Here is a 25,152-nt window from a genome sequence, read left to right on the forward strand (position 1 = left end):
GTATCGCAGGAATCACCCCTATATTAGAGCATCACTTCTGTATTAGAGCTCAGAGCTGTAATCATCACGACATCTCAGTATCAGAGTAATCATGCCACAGAAATCTCTCTAGTATTACCGCGAGACCTCAGTATATCAGGCATACTCCAGTATTAGATCTGTAGCTGCAGCTATATCCCCAGTATCAGATCCGCGCCTCAGGCAGTACTAACGTGTGTTGTTGTGGGAAGCTGAATCCGTGGGTCCCACCAAGCAGGATGAGGCAGGCCGGTGTGTATGAGGCACAGAGCAGGGAGAAGCGGGCAGAGAGCCATCCTGAGGATGCAGCCGGAGCCGGGGAGAAGAGCCGAGCACTGCCGGGGACAGAGTCAGTGTCTCTGCATATGGCTCAGAAAAGGCTCAATCCACATAGGTCCGCTCTCCGCCCCTTGACTCTCACACTTGCATTTCCTAATGCCATTGCCTATTGGAGATGAAGTGGAGGCAGAGCGGTGGCGGCGGCCGTGGCGAGCTGCTTGAGCCTACTAACTTTCTTGCCTATGTGGCGGCCCAATCCGGCCCTGTGCAGCTGCCGGCCCACCGGGATTTTTCCCAGTATCCCGGCAGCCCAATCCGGCCCTGCTGACAGATATCAGTGTAACAATGTAACTATCGCTAATTTAAAAAAAAAAAAAAAAAAATGGTTTGGAAATAGCAAAGTGCTACTTGTACTTATTGCCCTATAACTTGCAAAAAAGCAAAGAACATGTAAACATTGGGTATTACTAAACTCAGGACAAAATTTTGAATCTATTTAGCATGCATGTTTTTTTGTGGTTGTAGATGTGTAACAGATTTTCGGGGTCAAAGTTAGAAAAAGTGTGTTTTTTTCAATTTTGTCATCATGTTTTATAAAAAAAAAGTTTTGGTAAATTATATGATTCGATGACAATAATGTTATCTTTAGAAATTCCATTTAATTGCGAGAAAAATTATATATAATATGTGTGGGTACATTAAATGAGTAAGAGGAAAATTACAGCTTAACGCAAACACCGCAGAAATGTAAATATACAAGTAGGGTAACATCTCCTTAATTTACTTTTATTATCTAATATGCTTCATTGTCTTGTAGCATCACACATAACCTTTCTGTGTTTTCAGACTCCAATTGATTTCTATGGCATACGCGGCCTCAAGGGTGGCGGTTTGAATGATAGGTACGCTGCGTCTGAATAGACGCAAGAGTACCTGTTGAATGTTTGATAAATTGGCAAGAGGGTCAAATAGAGTCGAATGTGATGGCAGATGATCAGTATTCTGCTTGAATAACACAAGCATCGCTCTTCGTCGGATTGATATCGCGGAGCGTATATTACGTCACACATTTCAACATTTGAGGATCTTGTCACTTTGTTACCTACGGCGGATCAACTTTGCGTCTAATTTGACATAAGATTCCAGCGTATTATCAGTTGAACTTGAAGCATTGATAAATCGACCCCTAAATGTTTTACCCCCACAAAAGGGTTAAACTTAGGTGACTAGATCTGAGGGGAAATAAAGCGACACTTCATTGATAACATGCAACATACTCAAAAAGAAAACAATGAATAATTACACTAGGCTTCAGTTGTAGCATTTCATACCATTTATTTTAAAACAAATAATGAAAGAAAATAATTGCTGCCACTATAATCACTGTTATTAAAAAAACAACTTCAGATACAGCATTACTGAAAACATGCAGATGACTCTAATTCCTGCCAGTTGTAACCAGTGATTTTTTTGTGTTGGTTACGCAGAAGACTTCATCTATGTATGGCCCTTTTTAATTTATATTTTGAGAGGTGTATACTCCACCTCTCACATACCCTAAAGGACTCCATTTATGAAGCTCCGATATGAGCTTCAGAGTCCCATCAACTCGTGCGAACCTGCAGCCGAGAGTTAAGAAAAAGTGGTCATTAGCCTATTATTTGGCGTATGTTAATCACCGCTATGTGGTGTATTTTTCCAAATCCAAATACACCGGTCTCAGTATCGACCAATTATGAGTAAGCTCCAACTATTCGCGCAAAAAGTGTAAGATGTTTGTAAATATCCTCCATGATTTTTTTTTAATTTGATGGTATAAATTTATTTTTTATACTTTAAATTCAGCAACATATCTTGTTCTCTATTGAAGTCTATAGGGGAATACATTAACACGGTCATGATATTCTAATTATAGTTTTTTGAGCTCATCGGGTTACCGTGCGATCTGAACTTTTTACTTTTAACTTGTAATGCACGTGCATCTCGATGCATGCAAAAAGCTTACGTCTAGCGGAGTTTTACATTCCAATAGCCTTTTTTTGTTCTATTTATTTTTAAATAAATTATTTCTAAATATATCTGATTATTATTTTGTAAAATATATATATATATATATATATATATATAGAGCAACTTCATTTTTTGCCTTAACTCTTTATGCAAGGTCCTGTAGCACTAATACTAGCCCGCCACTTGTAATCTAGCCCGTAGTGGGAGCTGTGCTTAAATATTATTATATAAAAGCAATTTTATGAGTCTGATTTTCCTGGCAGATATCTTTTATCTGTGGCATCTTGATAATAAATATTATAAGAAGATAATGGAAGAATTCTGCTGAAGTCTGCAAATGTATTAGTCCCTTTTTTTAAATCAAATATATAAAAAAAACTAAAAATAGCTAATGTCTGATTTAAAAAACAATGACGAATTTTGCTAATTGGTTTGAGAACAGATTTTGGTAATAAAAATTAGTGGAAAGTTAATGACTGTCATTAGAGGAATGTGTAAAAATAAATAATCAGTTGGAGTCTTTTCAGGTCAGCTTGATATTCAGTGTTTGAATGATGTCAGGTCTGAATATGTTGCTTTATAGTTATGAGAACAAAATTAGAAAGGACAGGCTCTCTGGTAGTGATGTCGCGAACAGTTCACCGGAGAACAGTTCCCGGCGATCTTAGCTTGTTCACGTTCGCCGCGGCGGGCGAACATATGCGATGTTCGATCCGCCCTATATTCGTCATCATTGAGTAAACTTTGACCCTGTATCTCACAGTCTGCAGACACATTTCAGCCAATCAGCAGCAGACACTCCCTCCCAGACCCTCCCAGCTCCAGCCATTTTAGATTCATTATGATCCTGCATTCTTAGTGAGAGGAGGGTGAGAGGAGGGTTAGTGATGCTGCTGCTGATTTTATAGGGAAATTGATAGCTAGGCTAGTGTATTCAGTGTCCACTACAGTCCTGAAGGACTCATCTGATCTCTGCTGTAAGGACAGCACCCCAAAAAACCCTTTTTTAGGGCTAGAACTTCAGTCGTTTTTTTTTTTTTTTTTTGTAATCTAATTGCATTTGCCTGCCTGTCAGCCTGTGTGTGAGGCTCACAGCATATAGTGTGCCTACTTGCTCACTGCCACCACTCATATCTGGTGTAACATTAGTGTAAATTTAAAAAAAAAAACTTTTACATCAGTTTGCTAGTGTAATCTAATTTCAGTTGCCAGCAGGCCTGTGAGTCAGGCTCACAGCATATACTTTGCCTAATTGCTGCTCAGTGCCACGACTTATATCTGGTGTAACATTAGTGTAAATTAAAAAAAAAAAAAACTTTTACATCAGTTTGCTAGTGTAATCTAATTTCAGTTGCCAGCAGGCCTGTGAGTCAGGCTCACAGCATATACTGTGCCTAATTGCTGCTCAGTGCCACGACTTATATCTGGTGTAACATTAGTGTAAATTTAAAAAAAAACAAAAAACTTTTACATCAGTCTGCTAGTGTAATCTAATTTCAGTTGCCAGGCCAGCCTGCCACTGCCAGCCTCAATGCCACCACTCATATATGGTGTAACATTAGTGTACATTTTTTTAAAAAAAACTTTTACATCAGTCTGCTAGTGTTATTTAATTTTAGTTGCCAGGCCAGCCTGCCACTAGTGCCAGCCTGTGTGTCAGGCTCACAGCATATACTGTGCCTACTTCCATCCTCAGTGCCACCACTCATATCGGTTGTAACATTAGTGTAAATTTAAAAAAAAAAAAATTTTTACATCAGTCTGCTAGTGTTATTTAATTTTAGTTTGCTGTTGTTTGCGGTGCGTTACATGGGGAGTTTGGTCTGTCACTGTGAAGCGGGCATAACCTTACACTACCTGATCGATACAACATCACACCTGATGTTTTAAAGCACGTTATTCCAAACAATTTAGGAATGTTAGGTGATTTATGCCCTTTATGGATTAAAACCAGACTCTGCATCAACTATGTAATTTTCCGTGGGAGTTTTGCCATGGATCGCCCTCCGGCATGCCACAGTCCAGGTGTTAGTCCCCTGGAAACAACTTTTCCATCACTATTGTGGCCAGAAAGAGTCCCTGTTTGTTTTAAAGTTCGCCTGCCTATTGAAGTCTATGGCGGCTCGCCGGTTTGCCTGTTCGCGAACAGTTGCGGTATTCGAGTCCGCCGATCGCGAACCAAAATTTTTAGGTTTGCGACATCACTACTCTCTGGATCATTTTTTGGTTCTAAATTATGTGTTTTACTCATCTAAACAGAATGTGCCCCATTTAACAACGGACAAGCTTCGCTTTGCGCAAGAACGGGGGCTGTCAATAAACCCTGGTCGGAGTTGTCTGGAGTGATTATAATCTGCCAACTAAAAGCTGGGGTATAGGTTAGAAACCAGCGGTCTGATGACTACTGCTTCTTATGTATCGGCTGCAGGTTTGCTCATTGAGCTTAAAGGGACAGTTCACCCAAAAACTTTCTGCCCTTTAAGTTATTCCCAATGATCCTTTTTACCTGCTAGAGTGTATTAAATTGGTTGCAAGTAGCACCTTTACTCATATTTCAGCATTTGAAATAGCTGATTTAGCTTGTGGTTTCCCAACCTATACTGAAAGTTTTGATACTGGCGTATATGCTATTAACAAGCCTAAGTAAACACAGCCAGCAGAAGAGATTACACCCTCAGTGGGGGGCATGATAGTTAAGCAATAAAATGATAATTTTCCATTGTTCTCTCTATGTATTGAGCTTTGGTGTTCCAGACAAATATAAGATAAGCAAGCAAGTCTGTGTACATGAAAGTGATAACATAATGAGATCTGATATTACCTGAAGCTCAACCCATTGTAATAGGCTGTGGTTTCAAAGCACAAAACCAGCTACTTCAGATACACAAATAAACCTGAAAATCCAATTTCTCAAATATTGGTATAACAAGTCATTTAAAATACATTTTTGGAAAAACAATTTTACAGTGTACTGTCCCTTTAAAGCAAAGGTGCTCCAAAGCTGCCTGCGCAGCTTAATACAGGTAGCCCTCAGTTTACGCCGGGGTTAGGTTCCAGAAGGAATGGTTGTAAATCGAAACCGTTGTAAATTGAAACCCAGTTTATAATGTAAGTCAATGGGAAGTGAGGGAGGGAGGTTCCAGGCCCCAATCAAAATTGTCATAAGTAACACCTAATACATTATTTTTAAAGCTTTGAAATTAAGACTTTAAATGCTAAACAGCATTATAAACCTAATAAAATAATTACACAACACAGAATATATAATTAAACTAAGTTAAATGAACAAAAACATTTGCTAAACAGCATTATAAATCTAATAAAATAATCACACAACACAGAATAAATAATTTAACTAAGTTAAATTAACAAAAACATTTGCTAAACAGCATTATAAACCTAATAAAATAATCACACAACACAGACTTCACTTGCATTTTTCTGCAAACAGTTCTTTTTATGCATTCCAATCTGGACTGATTTATAGACATGAAGATCTTGTTCCTTTGAAATCTGCTCGATAGCTCAGCTCTAGTGAAACTGATTAATTTCAGCTTGCTTGGCTTTGCTGCAACACAAGCGGACAGCTCCACCTACTGGCTATTTTAATAAATGCACTGCTTCTCAATGCTTTTCAATAGCACATGACTGGGAAAAAATCACATGACTGAAAAAAAAGGTTGTTATTCTGAAACGGTGTAAATTGAACCATTGTGAAACGAGGGCCACCTGGGTAAATGGAGTCCAATGTATCAATCTGGGTAGCAATCAAGATGGCTGGATTTTGGTAATTAAGATGCAGGAAATATTCATTCACATAAAGATAACTAGAAATTCTCAACAGTCCATAAAGAAACGCAATGCATAAGCATGATTTGGTGTCTTACTATTTTTAACATTGAGTAGACTAGTCATTTTTTTTTATCCTGACTAGTAACATGTTCCTTGACTATTAAACTACAGTGATAATTACCCCACCATGTAAAGATAGATATAGATAGATGGATGATAAATAGATAGATAGATTCCTGTGACAGTAAACATTTAGGGACAAACTCTTCAAATCATTTTCTTGTTCTTCATGATGTTCCTGGTGGCTCTGAACGTTTCACTCATCCAAACAGAACGGGTCCCATTTAACAACGGACGGACGGACAAGCCCTTCAAGACAGTTAATATGAAAGTGCAAATCCCCTTGGATACACACACTAGCACACAAGACCATATATATGTATATGGACATCCGGACCGGCAAACATCTTCTCCAAGCGGCATCTTCTATCTTCTTCCATCCGATGACGACCGGCTCCATCTTGAAGACCTCCAGCGCGGATCCATCCTCTTCTTCCGACGACTAGACGACGAATGACGGTTCCTTTAAGGGACGTCATCCAAGATGGCGTCCCTCGAATTCCGATTGGCTGATAGGATTCTATCAGCCAATCGGAATTAAGGTAGGAATTTTCTGATTGGCTGATGGAATCAGCCAATCAGAATATAGTTCAATCCGATTGGCTGATCCAATCAGCCAATCAGATTGAGCTCGCATTCTATTGGCTGATCGGAACAGCCAATAGAATGCGAGCTCAATCTGATTGGCTGATTGGATCAGCCAATCGGATTGAACTATATTCTGATTGGCTGATTCCATCAGCCAATCAGAAAATTCCTACCTTAATTCCGATTGGCTGATAGAATCCTATCAGCCAATCGGAATTCGAGGGACGCCATCTTGGATGACGTCCCTTAAAGGAACCGTCATTCGTCGTCTAGTCGTCGGAAGAAGAGGATGGATCCGCGCTGGAGGTCTTCAAGATGGAGCCGGTCGTCATCGGATGGAAGAAGATAGAAGATGCCGCTTGGAGAAGATGTTTGCCGGTCCGGATGTCCTCTTCTTGCCGGATAGGAGGAAGACTTTGGACCCTCTTCTGGACTTCTTCAGTGGATGTCTAGCCCCCGCTTGGGTTGGATGAAGATCTTGGAGCCAGGACGGATCGGTGAACCTGGCATGGTGAAGACAAGGTAGGAAGATCATCAGGGGGGTAGTGTTAGGTTTATTTAAGGGGGGTTTGGGTTAGATTAGGGGTATGTGGGTGGTGGGTTGTAATGTTGGGGGGGGGTATTGTATGTTTTTTTTTACAGGCAAAAGAGCTGAAATTCTTGGGGCATGCCCCGCAAAGGGCCCTGTTCAGGGCTGGTAAGGTAAAAGAGCTTGTAATATTTGTATTTTAGAATAGGGTAGGGAATTTTTTATTTTGGGGGGCTTTGTTATTTTATTAGGGGGCTTAGAGTAGGTGTAATTAGTTTAAAATTGTTGTAATATTTTTCTTATGTTTGTAAATATTTTATTATTTTCTGTAACTTAGTTCTTTTTTATTTTTTGTACTTTAGATAGTTTATTTAATTGTATTTATTTGTAGCAATTGTGTTTAATTAATTTATTGATAGTGTAGTGTTAGGTTAATTGTAGGTAATTGTAGGTAGTTTATTTAATTATTTTATTGATAGGGTAGTGTTAGGTTTAATTATATCTTAGGTTAGGATTTATTTTACAGGTAAATTTGTTATTATTTTAACTAGGTAACTATTAAATAGTTCTTAACTATTTAATAGCTATTGTACCTGGTTAAAATAATTACAAAGTTGCCTGTAAAATAAATATTAATCCTAAAATAGCTATAATATAATTATAATTTATATTGTAGCTATATTAGGATGTATTTTACAGGTAAGTATTTAGCTTTAAATAGGAATTATTTATTTAATAAGAGTTAATTTATTTCGTTAGATAAAAATTATATTTAACTTAGGGGGGTGTTAGTGTTAGGGTTAGACTTAGCTTTAGGGGTTAATACATTTATTAGAATAGCGGTGAGCTCCGGTCGGCAGATTAGGGGTTAATAATTGAAGGTAGGTGTCGGCGATGTTAGGGAGGGCAGATTAGGGGTTAATACTATTTATGATAGGGTTAGTGAGGCGGATTAGGGGTTAATAACTTTATTATAGTAGCGCTCAGGTCCGCTCGGCAGATTAGGGGTTAATAAGTGTAGGTAGGTGTCGGCGACGTTGAGGGGGGCAGATTAGGGGTTAATAAATATAACATAGGGGTCGGCGATGTTAGGGGTAGCAGATTAGGGGTACATAGGGATAACGTAGGTGGCGGCGATTTGCGGTCGGAAGATTAGGGGTTAATTATTTTAAGTAGCTTGCGGCGACGTTGTGGGGGGCAAGTTAGGGGTTAATAGATATAATACAGGGGTCGGCGGTGTTAGGGGCAGCAGATTAGGGGTACATAAGTATAACGTAGGTGGCGGTCGGCAGATTAGGGGTTAAAAATTTTAATCGAGTGGCGGCGATGTGGGGGGACCTCGGTTTAGGGGTACATAGGTAGTTTATGGGTGTTAGTGTACTTTAGGGTACAGTAGTTAAGAGCTTTATAAACCGGCGTTAGCCAGAAAGCTCTTAACTCCTGCTATTTTCAGGCGGCTGGAATCTTGTCGTTAGAGCTCTAACGCTCACTGCAGAAACGACTCTAAATACCGGCGTTAGGAAGATCCCATTGAAAAGATAGGCTACGCAAATGGCGTAGGGGGATCTGCGGTATGGAAAAGTCGCGGCTGCAAAGTGAGCGTTAGACCCTTTAATCACTGACTCCAAATACCAGCGGGCGGCCAAAACCAGCGTTAGGAGCCTCTAACGCTGGTTTTGACGGCTACCGCCGAACTCTAAATCTAGGCCTATAAGTCATGACTGCATATCTGACACTGGCGCTAAAGGCTTTTTGTTTATTTTTTCTGTATATATGCCTCTAGCCATATTCCAAGCATTTTAACTTCCCTTACAGTATTTGTCCTTTTCTCTTATACTATAAGTCTTTTACATGACTCAACCAACCTCTATGTAAAGTAATTCTTCACCAAATTACTCCTGAAGGGAACATAAAGGTGCATTGAGATGTTCTCATCCAACAGATCATCTTCTTATAGAGCTAATGCCTACCCACTACTGGTCTGGAGCTCAATGTAGCCACTGAGCCAATCAGGCGTAGGTGCACGGCCACCAATAACCTAGCTATGCTCAGTTTAGGATTGGCAGTGCTGCTCCATAGCTGACTTTCAATAAGTGTTTAAGCCCTTTGCAACTTTTAAATAAATAGATGTAGACAAGCAAACACTTATCAATAAAATGTATTAGACGTATTTAATTGTAGTTATATGTATTTTTAGCTACTACCATCCAACTTTAGATTATGACCCTTTCTTCTGGTGTTTCTCTTTTTCTGAAAGATGCTTTCAGCTTCAGAAATATTCATTAATATGTATAGGTTTGCATTACAATTTAAAATTAAGCCTATTATTAATCTTTTCATCTATTAAAGAGACAGTCTACTACAGAATTGTTATTGTTTAAAAAGATAGATAATCCCTTTATTACCCATTCCGAAGTTTTGTATAACCAACACTGTTATATTGATATACTTTTTACCTCTGTAATTACCTTGTATCTAAGTCTCTGCAGAATGCCCCCTTATTTCAGTTCTTTTGACAGACTTGCAATTAAGCCAATCAGCGCTGACTCATATTAAAATCCACAGGAGTGAGCACAATGTTAAAAGTAAATTGGAAAGAGTTTTAAAATTGCATACCCTATCTGACTCATTAAAGTATAATTTTGAGTAGACTGTCCCTTTAACTAGGTGATTGTACCTATAAATAATATTATTTTTTTATAAAGGAAAATTTCAGTTGTTAAAGAGGGGGTTAGAGAATACATGGCCATTGGTAAGTACTTAACCTAATGAATCCAGGCCATAATATCAATTCTAAGTGTTTGGTTCTTATTTTTTGCAAGTGATATATAATGGCTTAAAGGATGCCCTCTATCTTAATAATGGTGACCGACAAGTCTATATTCAGAAAAAAATGCATTTATTGCTTCCAAACGCACATCACAGTGACACAGAAAGTCATAAATAAACATGACAGCCATACCATTCAAGGCAGCTGTTATATTTTCGTTTCTATCTATTATTCAGAATGGAAATATTACCTCTTAGATGTTGAATTTTGTTTCTAACTGGCAGCTATTTCCGTGCCGGTTTTGCATTAGAAAAAACATCTTCCTATATTAAACAGTGTGCTGGTTACCCCTTGCATGTGATGTCACTAAATCATTGCACACGCCAGGGCAAAAACAAAACTGAAGCCTTGCGTGCACTCCTCTATGGGGGGATTATTTTGTAAATGTGGGTCATTTGTAACCAGAAATACATCTTTAAAGTTTCTGTTACAACTATTTTACAATTTAAAGGGACAGTCTAGTCAAAATGTAACTTTCATGACTCAGATAGGGCATGCAATTTTAAACAACTTCCCTATTTACTTTTATCATCAATTTTGCTTTGTTCTCTTGGTATTTTTTGGTGAAAGCTAAACCTAGGTAGGCTAATATGCTAGCTGTCTAAGCCCTTGAAGGCTGCCTCTTATCTCAGTGAATTTTGACAGTGCTACAATAAAAATTCTGGAGAAAACTGTCCCTTTAAAGGGATTTAAGATTCAAAATTATAATGTGCATGGATGCATTTAAATGTTAAAAAGAAGCATTTTTCAAATAAAGTTTCAAAAATAATTCAAGCAAAACTACTGTTTCAATAGCATATTCCTAGGGTTGCCACCCAGATGGTATTTTCTGACATGGCCGGTATTTTTAAGGTTAAGGTCAAAGTTGAAAATAAAGATTTAGGTCTCCATTTAAGAAATGCAGTACAGACATCTCCAAACCTGTCTGCTCAACACTGCAGCTAGTTTCTTCTTGTGCAAGGCTGCCCCCTGCTCGAGTGGCCAATCACCCGTGAGCAGCGGCTGTCAATCACCCCGGTTGCACAAGTCAGGGGGGGGATAGAAAATCACCAGATCAGAGCTGGCGTATAGGTTAGGAAGCAGCAGTCTTATGACCGTTGCTTCTTAAAGGGACACTGAACCCAAAATATTTTTTTTCATGATTCAGATAGAATCAATTTTTCTTCGTTCTCTTGCTTTCTTTATTTGAAAAAAGGCATTTAAGCTATTTTTTTAATTCAGACCATGGAAAGCACTTGTTTATTGGTAGGTGAATTTACCCACCAATCAGCAAGAACAACACAGTGTGTTCAACAAAAATGGGCCGGCATCTAAACTTACATTCTTGCATTTCAAATAAAGATACCAAGAGAATGAAAAGAATTTGATAATTGGAGTAAATTAGAAAGTTGCTTAAAATTGCATGACCTATCTGAATCATGATAGAAAAAATGTGGGTTCAGTGTCCCTTTAACTATTGGCTGCAGGCTCACTCATACCAAGGCGCTCTAAAGCATCTGCAGCTTCTTAAATGAAGCCCTTAAAGGGACAGTAAAGTCATAATTAGACATTCCTGGTTTAGACAGAACATACAATTTTAAACAACTTTCTAATTAACTTATATTATTTAATTTGCTTCCTTTTCTTTTTATCCTTGGCTGAAAGGTTTATCTGGGTAAGCTATGGAGCAGCAACAAATCTTGGTTTTAGTGGCTGATTGGTGGCTGCATATATATATATATATATATATATATATATATATATATACCGATTGTCATTGGCTCACCCATGTTAGAAACCAGTAGTGCATTGCTGCTCCTTCAATAAATTATACTAAGAGAATGAAACAAATTAGATAATAGAACTAAATAAAAAAGTTGTTTAAAATTGTATTCTCTATCTATTTTTGGATTTCCTGTCCCTTTAATATAGAAATAAAGATGTTATCATAGTCCAACTTTTAAGTATATTGGAAACTGGGCTTGAGTCTATAGCTGACAATGATAGCCACAGTCATAGAACCTCAATTACAAAGTCAGGTGGGGACAAGGTTGTCAACTTGGGAACCTGTCAGCGTGGCTTCTTGTGTATAATGCCAACCAATAGCACAAGAGAAGGGCCTGTCAATCACCCTGAACAAGCGTGTTTGGGGTGATTTATATCCGCCAACTCAGAGGTGGTGGAGCGGGTAAGAAGTAAGGATGGGCGAACATGACGTAAAAGTAAAAGCCAATGAAAAGAGACATACAGGGAGTGCAGAATTATTAGGCAAATTAGTATTTTGACCACATCATCCTCTTTATGCATGTTGTCTTACTCCAAGCTGTATAGGCTCGAAAGCCTACTACCAATTAAGCATATTAGGTGATGTGCATCTCTGTAATGAGAAGGGGTGTGGCCTAATGACATCAACACCCTATATCAGGTGTGCATAATTATTAGGCAACTTCTTTTCCTTTGGCAAAATGGGTCAAAAGAAGGACTTGACAGGCTCAGAAAAGTAAAAAATAGTGAGATATCTTGCAGAGGGATGCAGCACTCTTAAATTTGCAAAGCTTCTGAAGCATGATCATCGAACAATCAAGCGTTTCATTCAAAATAGTCAACAGGGTCGCAAGAAGCGTGTGGAAAAACCAAGGCGCAAAATAACTGCCCATGAACTGAGAAAAGTCAAGCGTGCAGCTGCCAAGATGCCACTTGCCACCAGTTTGGCCATATTTCAGAGCTGCAACATCACTGGAGTGCCCAAAAGCACAAGGTGTGCAATACTCAGAGACATGGCCAAGGTAAGAAAGGCTGAAAGACGACCACCACTGAACAAGACACACAAGCTGAAACGTCAAGACTGGGCCAAGAAATATCTCAAGACTGATTTTTCTAAGGTTTTATTGACTGATGAAATGAGAGTGAGTCTTGATGGGCCAGATGGATGGGCCCGTGGCTGGATTGGTAAAGGGCAGAGAGCTCCAGTCCGACTCAGACGCCAGCAAGGTGGAGGTGGAGTACTGGTTTGGGCTGGTATCATCAAAGATGAGCTTGTGGGGCCTTTTCGGGTTGAGGATGGAGTCAAGCTCAACTCCCAGTCCTACTGCCAGTTTCTGGAAGACACCTTCTTCAAGCAGTGGTACAGGAAGAAGTCTGCATCCTTCAAGAAAAATGATTTTCATGCAGGACAATGCTCCATCACACGCGTCCAAGTACTCCACAGTGTGGCTGGCAAGAAAGGGTATAAAAGAAGAAAATCTAATGACATGGCCTCCTTGTTCACCTGATCTAAACCCCATTGAGAACCTGTGGTCCATCATCAAATGTGAGATTTTCAAGAAGGGAAAACAGTACACCTCTCTGAACAGTGTCTGGGAGGCTGTGGTTGCTGCTGCACGCAATGTTGATGGTGAACAGATCAAAACACTGACAGAATCCATGGATGGCAGGCTTTTGAGTGTCCTTGCAAAGAAAGGTGGCTATATTGGTCACTGATTTGTTTTTGTTTTGTTTTTGAATGTCAGAAATGTATATTTGTGAATGTTGAGATGTTATATTGGTTTCACTGGTAAAAATAAATAATTGAAATGGGTATATATTTGTTTTTTGTTAAGTTGCCTAATAATTATGCACAGTAATAGTCACCTGCACACACAGATATCCCCCTAAAATAGCTAAAACTAAAAACAAACTAAAAACTACTTCCAAAAATATTCAGCTTTGATATTAATGAGTTTTTTGGGTTCATTGAGAACATGGTTGTTGTTCAATAATAAAATGAATCCTCAAAAATACAACTTGCCTAATAATTCTGCACTCCCTGTATATGAGTAGCCATCAATCAGCAGGTAGCTTCTAGCTTCTAAACCTACCTAGGTATGCTTTTCAACAAAGAATACCAAAATAACTAAGCAAATTAGATAATATAAGTATAAATTATACTTATAATAATATACTTATAATAATATAAATTGTATGCTCTATCCATCGGAATCATGAGAGAAAAATGTTGGGTTGCATGTTAACTTGCGGTATCAGGCTTGAATGAGCAGAAGTGCCTTGCCAGTTCTCCCAAGATATTATCTTCTAATATATAAATTGAGTCCTATGCCTGTACACACATACTGTACATATTATCTGTAAGCAGTTAACACCTAATTATTAACTAGTATTGCCTTTTTCACAATATATGTTTTGTTATGGAGTTAAAAATAATTAATGTTTAGATATTTTAGCCTAAATTAATTTTCATTTAATTATTATTAATTCTAGTTTCTCTTTTATAGTCGCAAATGTGTTTGCTAGATAATTCCTGCAAACCTGGTCTTATCTGCTGACAAAATGGCTAGGTCAATAAGAAATATGGTAATAAAATTATTCATTTTCTTACAGTTTGACATGATTATTAGCTCAACTAATATCTGTCAGCTATGCTGAAAATTGAAAGGGTGGGTGTTTCTGTTTCCTTAATGCTACTGCACATAAAAACAATTTAGCAAATGTTCATTACTTCTAGACTGATAACTATTAACTCATTGTAGTGATTTATGCTTTAGTTAATTATTATTTAGGAATGTAATTCATTTTAGTAAATGTTTATTGATTTGCTTCGCTTAATTATTTCTGATTGGCAATCTTTTAATATAGTTATTTAGATTATTAATTTAGGCTCAGTTTCATTGATAGACCAAGAAAACTAAAACACTTGGGATTTATATGTATGTTTTTTGCAAAATTTGCAATTTAGTGTTTTTTTATAGTACACATAGGGTTAGATTAGGGGTTGCTGCCTGTCCTGGAATGTCCAGGAAAGTTTGGGTTTCCATTTGTGTGTCCGGGTTTGAACCTGAATCAGACCCAGACACTTGCATGGTTTGTTTGGTGGGAAACAGCCACAGCCAATACTGCACATGCGTGCAGTAATTTATCTCTTGTGTGTGTGTGTGTATCTTTGTGTCTGAGTGTGGGAGTGTGTCTGTGTGTGTGAGTGTGTGTTTTTGTATATGTCAGTGTCTTTGTGTGTGAAGCTGTGAGTGTATTTGTGTGTGTGTGTGAGAGTGTGTGTACTAGTGTGTGAGAGTGTGTGTGTGAGAGATTATTATTGTCTTTGTGTGTGTGACTGTCTTTGTGTATGTGTCTGAGAGAGAGATATTATGTGTGTGTAGGTGTGTGATAGTGTGCTAGAGTGTGTGTGAGGGTGAGTGTGTGTGTGAAGAAGTGTGGGTGAGAGTGTGTATATGTGAGACAGCATTATTATCTTTGTGTGTGTGAGAGAGAGATATTATGTGTGTATAAGTGTGTGCTAGTGTGTGTGTGTGTGTGTGTGTGTGAGGGCGAGTATGTATGAGAGTGTGAGCGTGAGTGAGAGAGTGTGTGAGAGAGCATTATTGTCTTTGTGTGTGTGTATGTGTGTGAGTGTCTTTGTGTGTGTGACGGAGAAAGAAAGAGTGTGTGTGTGTGTGTAAGAGAGTATCAGGCCCATTTATCAAAGGGCTTGCGGACCTGATCCGACACTGCGGATCAGGTCCGCAAGACCTCGCTAAATGCGGAGAGCAATACGCTCTCCGCATTTAACATTGCACCAGCAGCTCACAAGAGCTGCTGGTGCAACGCCGCCCCCTGCTGACTCGCGGCCAATCGGCCGCCAGCAGGGAGCTGTCAATCAACCCGATCGTATTCGATCGGGTTGATGTCCGGCGATTCCTGTCCGCCTGTTCAGAGCAGGCGGACAGGGTTATGGAGCAGCGGTCTTTAGACCGCTGCTTCATAAGTTGTGTTTCTGGCGAGTCTGAAGACTCGCCAGAAACACGGCCCTTCAAGCTCCGTACGGAGCTTGATAAATGGGCCTGTATGTGTGTATAAGTGTGTGCTAGTGTGCAATAGTGTGTGTGAGTGTGAGCGTGCGTGAAATAAAGAGTGTGTGAGAATGTAAATATCTAGGTATGCGTTTCTCTTTATGTGCTATTATACATAGTGTGTATTCTGTACACTAAAGGTGGCAACCCTAATTATAAGTGGAACGCAATCATAAGCACAGGGTGCATTATCTTTTGCACAACCTCACACACATAATAACACACAAACTGGTGTTAAAGGGGAAGGCTAATTATTTTAATCAAAGTATTTTAATGTGGCCAAAACTTTTTTTACTGCACCATAAACTTTAAATAGTGAGTTAAAGGGACAGTATACACCAATTTTCATTTAACTGCATGTAATATACACTACTACTTACTTAGAAACTCCCAGTTTAGCACTGTTGATAACATTAGCCTGGGACACCCACTGAAAGGGGCTAATAGCAAAACTCCCCCCTCCCCTGCATATGAAAAGATCCATTATACAAACAGAAGCAGTCTGAAGTCTGTATACATCAGTATACACTGAGAGTGAAATAAGAACTGCGCCAAAAAATGGAAAATCTACCCTTGTTCTAGTATATGAATAATGGAGCACTAACAAAGCTATTCCAAAATACCCCTGACTTATAAAAAATGTCTAAGTATAATTGAGAGTGTTCTATACAATGAATGAAATTCAATTAAGTGGAACTCAAATAATGAAAATCAAAACACACAGAACGCACCCACGTTTGGTGCAACTTAAGAGAGAAACACCTACGAGTACGGTAAAAGTGAGTAACGGACAAAAACACACTTTCTTACCATCTGACAAATAAAGCATCCACCCTGCCAGTTTCTCATTCAGAGACTATATGCTCTACTAGGACATTGGACTATAATTATTAGCATCACCGTAATTAATTTATTTATTTATTTATTTTCTATTCTACCTTGTCTTGTATACTTTATCTCATGTTATACATGTTGGATACCACACTTTGCTTGCAACATTTTGATTGTTACATTTTGACTGTTACATTTTGATGTGGCCGCTACATTTTGATTGTCATATCATTGTTATATCATTGGATACTATACCTCACATCTGAACTCATTTATTGTGCCTGACACGCTATGGTTTTTAAAGTTAAAAGTTAATTTTTATCTGTGCACAGTTATTTCATATCTGTAAAGGAACTTCGGAATGGCCATATCCACTACTTTTTCTTTTTGTTTTTTATAATTTTATGTTTCCTGTTTTATCTATGTGTTTATACCAATAAATTATGTTTTTGATTTTCACTATTTGAGTTCCACCTAGTTGAATTTCGTTCATTGTATAGAACACTCTCAATTACACTCAGACATTTTTTATAAGTCAGGGGTATTATGGAATAACTTTGTTAGCGCTCCCTTATTCATCCTTCACCGATACATCAGTAAACATCTAAAACTTTGGGGCTTGGTTAGGAGTCTGAAAATCAGCACGTTATTCAAAAATAAGCACAACTATAATTTTTTACAAAAACACTCTCAGATGGGCTTTATAAATGGATCATCTGCAGAACATTTATGCAAAGAAAATGTTAGTGTATAATGTCCCTTTAAGTGTGTTGAGCTCTAGTGAAATCCAAACACTTTTTAGTACTTCTTAACAGCTTAAAGGGACACTGTACCCAAAAAATTTCTTTTGTAATTCAGAAAGAGCATGCAATTTTAAGCAACTTTCTAATTTACTCCTATTATCAATTTTTCTTCGTTCTCTTGCTATCATTATTTGAAAAAGAAGGCATCTAAGCTTTTTTTTGGTTTCAGTACTATGGACAGCACTTTTTTATTGGTGGATGAATTTATCCACCAATCAGCAAGGACAACCCAGGTTGTTCACCAAAAATGGGCCGGCATCTAAACTTACATTCTTGCATTTCAAATAAAGATACCAAGATAAAGAAGAAAATTTGATAATAGGAGTAAATTAGAAAGTTGCTTAAAATTTCATGCTCAATCTGAATCAAGAAAGAAAATTTTTGGGTACAGTGTCCCTTTAAGTAAACTAATTTTATTAATAAATTAACACAGAACTACATAAAGAACTCCACTTATTGGGCCGATTATCTAAACATCACCGGATCAGATGTGGTTTTTTTTCATGCCGACCTTAACTTATAAAAAGGGCAGTTCCTGCGAATTATGAGATCTCTAATAAAGAAAGTAAAGGGAAACGTTGATGGGTAAAATAAGTTAGCAGTGAGCAGAGGGCATACTTAAACAATTAAATCTTCATCAAAAACAAATCAAGTGTTGATAATGGTGATATCCCATCAGTGTCATCTTCCAGAAGCTTTATGACAACCTTGTTAGCAACAACATTTATTCCCAAATCTTAGATGGAAAATGAGCGAATAAAACTGAGTAAAACAGCAAGATTGAAAAAGAAGTTATGATTGGGTGCACAATATGCTCCCATAAAGGTCAAAATATATGTGTATTTTTCTGGCAATTAAAAATGAAATGTTATAAAAAAAATGTGTGACCTATATGGACACATATTCTAGAACAGTACATGTGCCCTAAAGTGTCAAACACAGCTGGAAGGAATCAGTGCCTGAAATAGTTTATTTCTGTTACAGCCAATCAGCAAACTGAAAAAGAGTGACCAAATAAAGATAAACAATTAGCAGATGGTGGGTGTATGTGTTTTACTCTATACTATTCCTTGTTTAGGAGGACAATGTGTGCAAGCAGACATATATTGTACTGGAAGAGTTGAATCATTGAATTAGGGTTCAAAGGGTTATCATTAATATTCTATGATATGTTATGTGGAGACACACATATTCCTCCTTTCATAATGGATTGAACCATTCTCTAGTTTCAACCTACTCCCAATTAAAAAAGTAAAAAATAATAATAATAAACACCATTAACCCTTTCTCACCTGGAATAAACTGTCTACATCGGAAGGAACTAAGTTCTGATGTAAACAAATTGAAATCACACGATCGTTTACGCGATTGTGTGATTTCAATGATGGGATCAAGTCCGGGGGGGGGGATGCCTATGATGCTAAGCATAACCTCCAGTTAGGAAGCCGTTATGGCTTCAGTACAGCCACACAGCTAGGACTCTCCATGCCGTCCTAATGGCACTAAAGCCCAGCACAGTTAGGATGGCATGAAACGTCCTAACGGCAGGAAAGTGTTAACCTATTGCTAACCATACTGCTCAGAAGCAAAGTCCTCCACTGGTCACTTTTTCCAACACTTTTCTTATTGTTTTAAACAGATTTTTCCAGAAAACAGTTGGAGAACATTTGACTTGAGCTAAAGAACGTAGTTGCGTGGAGGACACAATGTATTTTTAAATAGCTATCCTTAAAAATACGGACTAGAAAAAAAGTTGTATTGTTTCTTGCAACAAAAAATACACCTGTGAAAATTCCACAGATGTCCCTCAAGTATGCATGTTCCGTCAGCTGTACCGTACATATGTTTGAACAGCGTGTTTTACCTTGAATTGCATTGAAACTGAACATTTGCTGCATTAAGAAAAAAACATACCTCCCAACCTTTGCGGCTGGGTATCAGGGACTCAGGAGGTTGATAGGCGGCGTCACCATTTTTGTGGGTGGAGCTGTGTTGGGAGGTAAGGTTAGTGAGCAGCATTGAGGGTGGGCTTACTTGGTCAGTGGGTGTGTCTGGTCAGTTTGTGGGTGTGTTGGAGTGTTCTGTGGGTGGAGATAAGGGAAATTCTGCAAATAGGGACATATGACTGTCTCAGAGGGATAGTAGGACGGAGCTCAGAATTAATGACTGTCCCTCTTAAATACGGACAGTTGGGAGGTCTGTGTTTACAAAAATATACTTATATCTATTTCATATGATTCTATGCCTTTAAATTTACTCTGCAATGTCAAATAATTTACTGAATATTATATTTTGCCCGAAAGGATGATACTGCCTATATTAGTGAGGCTGAGGTAATCTTGTACATATCTTCCTTAAAGCACAGCTAGTCGGACAAAAAAAATAAATCATTCAGACGTATTTATCATATGATTTAAGGGAGATTGTTATCTCAAAGATGCTGAGTTTAGAAATGCATTTATTTATGATTTCTCTTCTAGATAGAAACCACCTTTTCAATTTGCAGAAGAAATAACACAATGGGAGACACGTTTTATGGCTGTTATGTCCTGCTTGAGGCTATACATTTACAAATGCTTAAATTTGGGAGTATGAGAAGCAGCGTTTGTTTAACCCAGAGGCGTAACTAGAAACCACAGGGCCCAGGTGCAAGAATCTAAGAAGCACCCCCCTCAAAATGTGAATTTGATACATATGCATGTTATAGGTATTACTCAATATCCAATACATTTTAAAGGGCACCTTAAAAACATATTTTTTTTCTTTAATGAAAAAAAGAAAACCTTTCAATTATAATGCAAGATATAATTTAAAGGGACAGTCAACACCAGCATTTTTGTTGTTTAAAAAGAAAGATAATCCCTTTATTACCCATTCCCCAGTTTTGCATATCCAACACAGTTATATTAATACATGTTTTACCTCTGTAATTATCTTGTATCTAAGCCTCTGCTGACTGCCCCCTTATTTCAGTTCTTTTGACAGACATGCAGTTTAGCCAATCAGTACTCACTCCTAGATCACTTTACGTGCATGAGCTCAATGTTATCTATATGAAACATGTGAACTAATGCCCTCTAGTGGTCAAAATGTATTCAGATTAGAGGCAGTCTTCAAGGTCTAAGAAATTAGCATATGAACCTCCTAGGTTTAGCTTTCAACTAAGAATACCAAGAGAACAAAGCAAAATTGGTGATAAAAGTAAATTGGGAAGTTGTTTAAAATTGCATGCCCTATTTAAATCATGAAAAACATTTTTTGACTTGACTGTCCCTTTAAATAGAGGAGCATCCATCTACCCCTTCTCGTATATTTGCAGCATTGTAAATAAATGTACATAACCCTTCTGCAGCAGATGGCAACATTTACATGTAACTCTGTGCAGATCTTACTTGGAAACATACGGGAGATGAGCTTGTGGGAGTCTGAGGCAGTTTTTGACAACTGATCCCAGCCGTGCTTGCTTTAAATCCCCTCTTGGACACCGCTTGCTCTCAGAGGCAGTGGCACAAGCTCAGCTTCTCTGCTGCAGAATTGGAAATCCCGGACAAAACCAAGGCTCCCTGTTGCCGCAAGTGCCTGCGCATTAGCCTGCAGACTCTCCTCTGCCACACTCCTCCTTTCCATAACTGTCTCCTCTATACTGCACACCTTTATCTGTAGTCCTCCTTCCACTGCTAATGTGCACCTCCTCTCTGCTGTCTGGATCCCCCTAATACTGAGTATGCTAATCTCTCACTGACTGATTACACGTGCAGTCAGTCAGGAGCGGAGGAGGCACCGATGTGCGAACCACAGTCAGGAATCAGGGATCATCATTCAATTCATGAAGGAACTAGTTATTGAAAAAAAAAAGTTGCATTTTTTTTTCTTTGCTGAAGCTGGCCCCCCCTGGGGGACCTCCCGTCGGGCCTGGTCCAGTTGCGAATGCTGCACCCATGGTAGTTCTGCCCCTGGTTTAACCCCTTGCTTCCTTTCACATTACACAGACAGTATTTTAATGCTTAGAATCTTACACACCACTACAATTCCTATACATATAATTCTGCACGTACAAATGACCATAGTTATTCTAATATATCAATACAAATTAGAATCGGAATGGCGTAGATTTAAAAGAAAACAAAAAAACTTGTAGGTGAAACTAATATTTTGCTGAAAAGAGTAACTTTGCACTACAAAAAAGAGAACATAGAGCGCTAGCGTAAATAAAACATAACCTTTATTTTGGTTATTAAAAACAGGACATATAGTCAAATCAAATGGATAGAGAGTAACTTTGCAACACCGGAAATTGCTGAATAAATATATTTGTACCTGCCACTAGGGGCAGTAGAATTCTTTACGAATTCCGTAGTTTAGCTACATGGAAATCAATGGATTTATCTTGCAACCGTTAACTTCTCGCTATAGTTCCACTACCAAGGATATCGGCTTTTCAAAAACACAATAAAAATGTAAAAGTATTTTTGCATTATACCTCCACTAGCAAAAATGCTCCCTTGTAAAAGTTATTACTTTTTTTCAGTGGCATACGCACATATGCTGTGAGGGCTCGTCCACCAGTATTAAAACACCACACCTTCTCAGAGAGTCAACATTTGCTTCTATGACACAAATGAAGTCTTCAAGGGCACAATGAACACCATCGCTCTCTGAGTTTGAATACTGTGCATGTGGCATTTGTGCATATGCAGCTGAACAACAGTAATAACTTTTAATAGAAGCATTTTTGCTAACAGAAGTATATTGCAGAAAGGCTTCTATGTACATTTAAATTTAGATTTTTATATCCCTATCCATTAGACCTTTTATTTTACATGTACACTGAAATATAGCTAAATATGCTTCATGCACCAGCATTCTGATCAGTGTGTCTGCTTATAGAGCTGATGGAGTCTTGTATGGTGTGGGTGATGACTCTGTTTAGTTAAAACAAGTCATTGCCAGCTTTGAGAGCAGATATAGTATTTACAATGCTGGTATATGATGCATATTTAGATACACTGATAGGCCCATCTCGCTGATTAACTCAGATAGCAAATTATACTCGAAAATTCTGGCAAATAGATTAGCTGCAATTATCCCTTCAATCATACATAAAGACCAGGTTTGGTTTGTTCCGGGGAGAGAGGGACCTGACAATACCCGAAGAATTTGGGCGATCCTATCTGAAGCCGAGAAACGAAGTACCCCTTTCCTGGCCCTGTTATTAGATGCAGAAAAAGCATTTGACAGGGTCAGGTGGGACTTTTTTTGGGAGGTTCTCAAGACATTCCATATTCCTCAGCATTACCTTTCGGTAGTCCAGGCCTTATATTCTGGATCGACAGCTAGAGTATGCGGAGTGGGATTTTGCTCGGACTCCTTTACTATTGCTAATGGCATGAAGCAGGGTTGTCCTCTGTCACCCCTCCTTTTCACCCTGGCGATAGAGCTCCTTGCTCAGGCCATTCGGATAAATGAGGAGATTTTTGGCATGCAATTTGGATGCTCCAAGCATAAAATTGCGTTGTTTGCAGACAACGTCACTCTTCTTTTAACTTCACCTGTGTCCTCCATGGCTGCTGTCTTTGATACTATCCATGCTTATGGTACATATAGTATGTACAAACTCAATACTACCAAAATGGAGGTACTCCATGTGAATGTTCCTCCAAGCATACTCTCGACTCTGAGACAGCAAACTAATGGTATAATTATGCAAAAACCTATCCACTTGGGAGGGCTTGCATTTCCTAGTGTAATAAACTAATTGACTTCACAACAGCTAGAGACCAACTAGGCCTCCCCGATTCACTATGCTTCGAATATATCTGTGTCATAAGTGTACTGACATTTTGAGGAATGGGGAAAAACATTGCTAGACCGAGAACTTCGTGGGAATCTAGATGGGACTTGGGGAAACCGCTTAAGGGATCACTTTCTTTTCATTATCATGTATTAATCATCCCCGTAACGACTGTCAAGTTTAGTCAGTATCTAACATGGGAGAAGGAGCTTCACATAACGACAAATATTTCTGAATGGCACAGAGAGCTGGTGATAGCCAAAACATACTTACATTGCGCTACCCTTTGGGAGCTCTACTATAAGCTCACAGTACGATGGCACTTAGTTCCCACCACGTTACATAAGTACTATAAAACCTCACCGCTTTGCTGGAGAGGATGTGGTAACCTAGGTACACCAGCACATATTTGGTGGGAGTGCCCTAAAATAAAGGGATTATGGAGAAGGATCTTTAACACTCTACAGACCCTACATATTGATCTACCAATGGAACCGGCTTTAGGCCTTCTGCACCATGGCATGTCTCAGCTTCGGGAAATGGACAGAGCTTTGGCACTCTATCTACTCATGACCATAAAATTAGCTGTGGCGAGAGACTGGAAACAGCCGACACCCCCTACCTTCCCCAAAGTCATAGCCATTATAGACTACATTAGAGAAATGGAAATTTACCCCTTTTAGATGATATAGATGAATAAACCACGGGACTACTATAAGTCAAAACAGACTCGTCAAACTCTCCTTAATAGATGATCACACTAGATGGAAGAGAGAATCATTCTTCTTTCTTCCTCCCTTCTCTCCTCTCCTCTTTCTTCCCCCCCTTCTTTTTTTTTCTCCCTCTATGAGATTGATCTACCAATGGTGCTAGGGAACCAAACCTGTGCAGTCCTGAAGGTTATGATACATTTTAATGTGCTGCATACAAACTTGAATGTTATTACTCGTACTTCTGTTATATGATATCACATTGTTATGGTTATACTAGTGACAAAGCTAGCGTTTTCCTATATCAGGTGGTTGTTACGCAACCGTCACAGTAACCATTGGTTTATTATATATCTTGTGTTGTCAAGAGCTTTAACTAAAAATTAGAGATTCTCATGTTAGATGTTACATCATTATATAGCAGATCTTTAGCGTTTAGACTAGCTGATGCGCAGACGGATGTACAGAGTAACAACGTGAAATATGATTATATCTGTTGTATTGCTTATGTACTTATATATATTGTACTGTTCTTTCTCTTTCTCAAGAATCTCAATAAAAGATTTATTTATAAAAAAAATAAAAATAAAAAAATAAAAATATCTCACACTGAAACAGTGAAAGCTTTTACTAGAAGCATTTCTGCTTAAACATGTGTACTGCAAAAAATGATTCTATTCAAAAGGGAAATGCATTGACGCCCCAACAATGAGACCCATCAGTAGAATAATAAGTTTATATGAATCTTATCTTTAATGAACATTAAGCTCAAAAAATGTAATTCATGATAAAGGGCCAGATTACAAGTGGAGCACTAATTAACACTCCAGCTTGAGGGTTAATTGCGCTAGAACTGAGCTTTTTGCACGCATCGGGTTGTGCTCATATTAGGAGTTAAAAGTAAAAGAAAAGCTGAACTTAAAATATTGCCTGCACATTGATGTGTCCCCATCATAGAAGTCAATGGAGAAAAAAAAACACCCCACTCTGGCGCAAACCAGATCTCATTATCTCATGTGCGCTGACCTAACA

The 25,152-nt window shown here is 38.4% G+C and overlaps 1 protein-coding gene across 1 annotated transcript in view; it reads left to right on the forward strand.

Moving 5' to 3' along the window:
* Positions 1 to 257: 257 nt before the first annotated feature.
* Positions 258 to 25,152, forward strand: part of LOC128641718 (putative nuclease HARBI1) — a 37,737-nt gene continuing 12,842 nt past the window's right edge. The window contains exon 1 of the mRNA XM_053694244.1: positions 258 to 367. Coding sequence (XP_053550219.1) covers positions 258 to 367 — 110 coding nt within the window. The remainder of the gene's footprint in view (positions 368 to 25,152) is intronic.

Source organism: Bombina bombina, chromosome 11 (assembly GCF_027579735.1).
Source record: "Bombina bombina isolate aBomBom1 chromosome 11, aBomBom1.pri, whole genome shotgun sequence".
Lineage (NCBI taxonomy): Eukaryota > Metazoa > Chordata > Amphibia > Anura > Bombinatoridae > Bombina > Bombina bombina.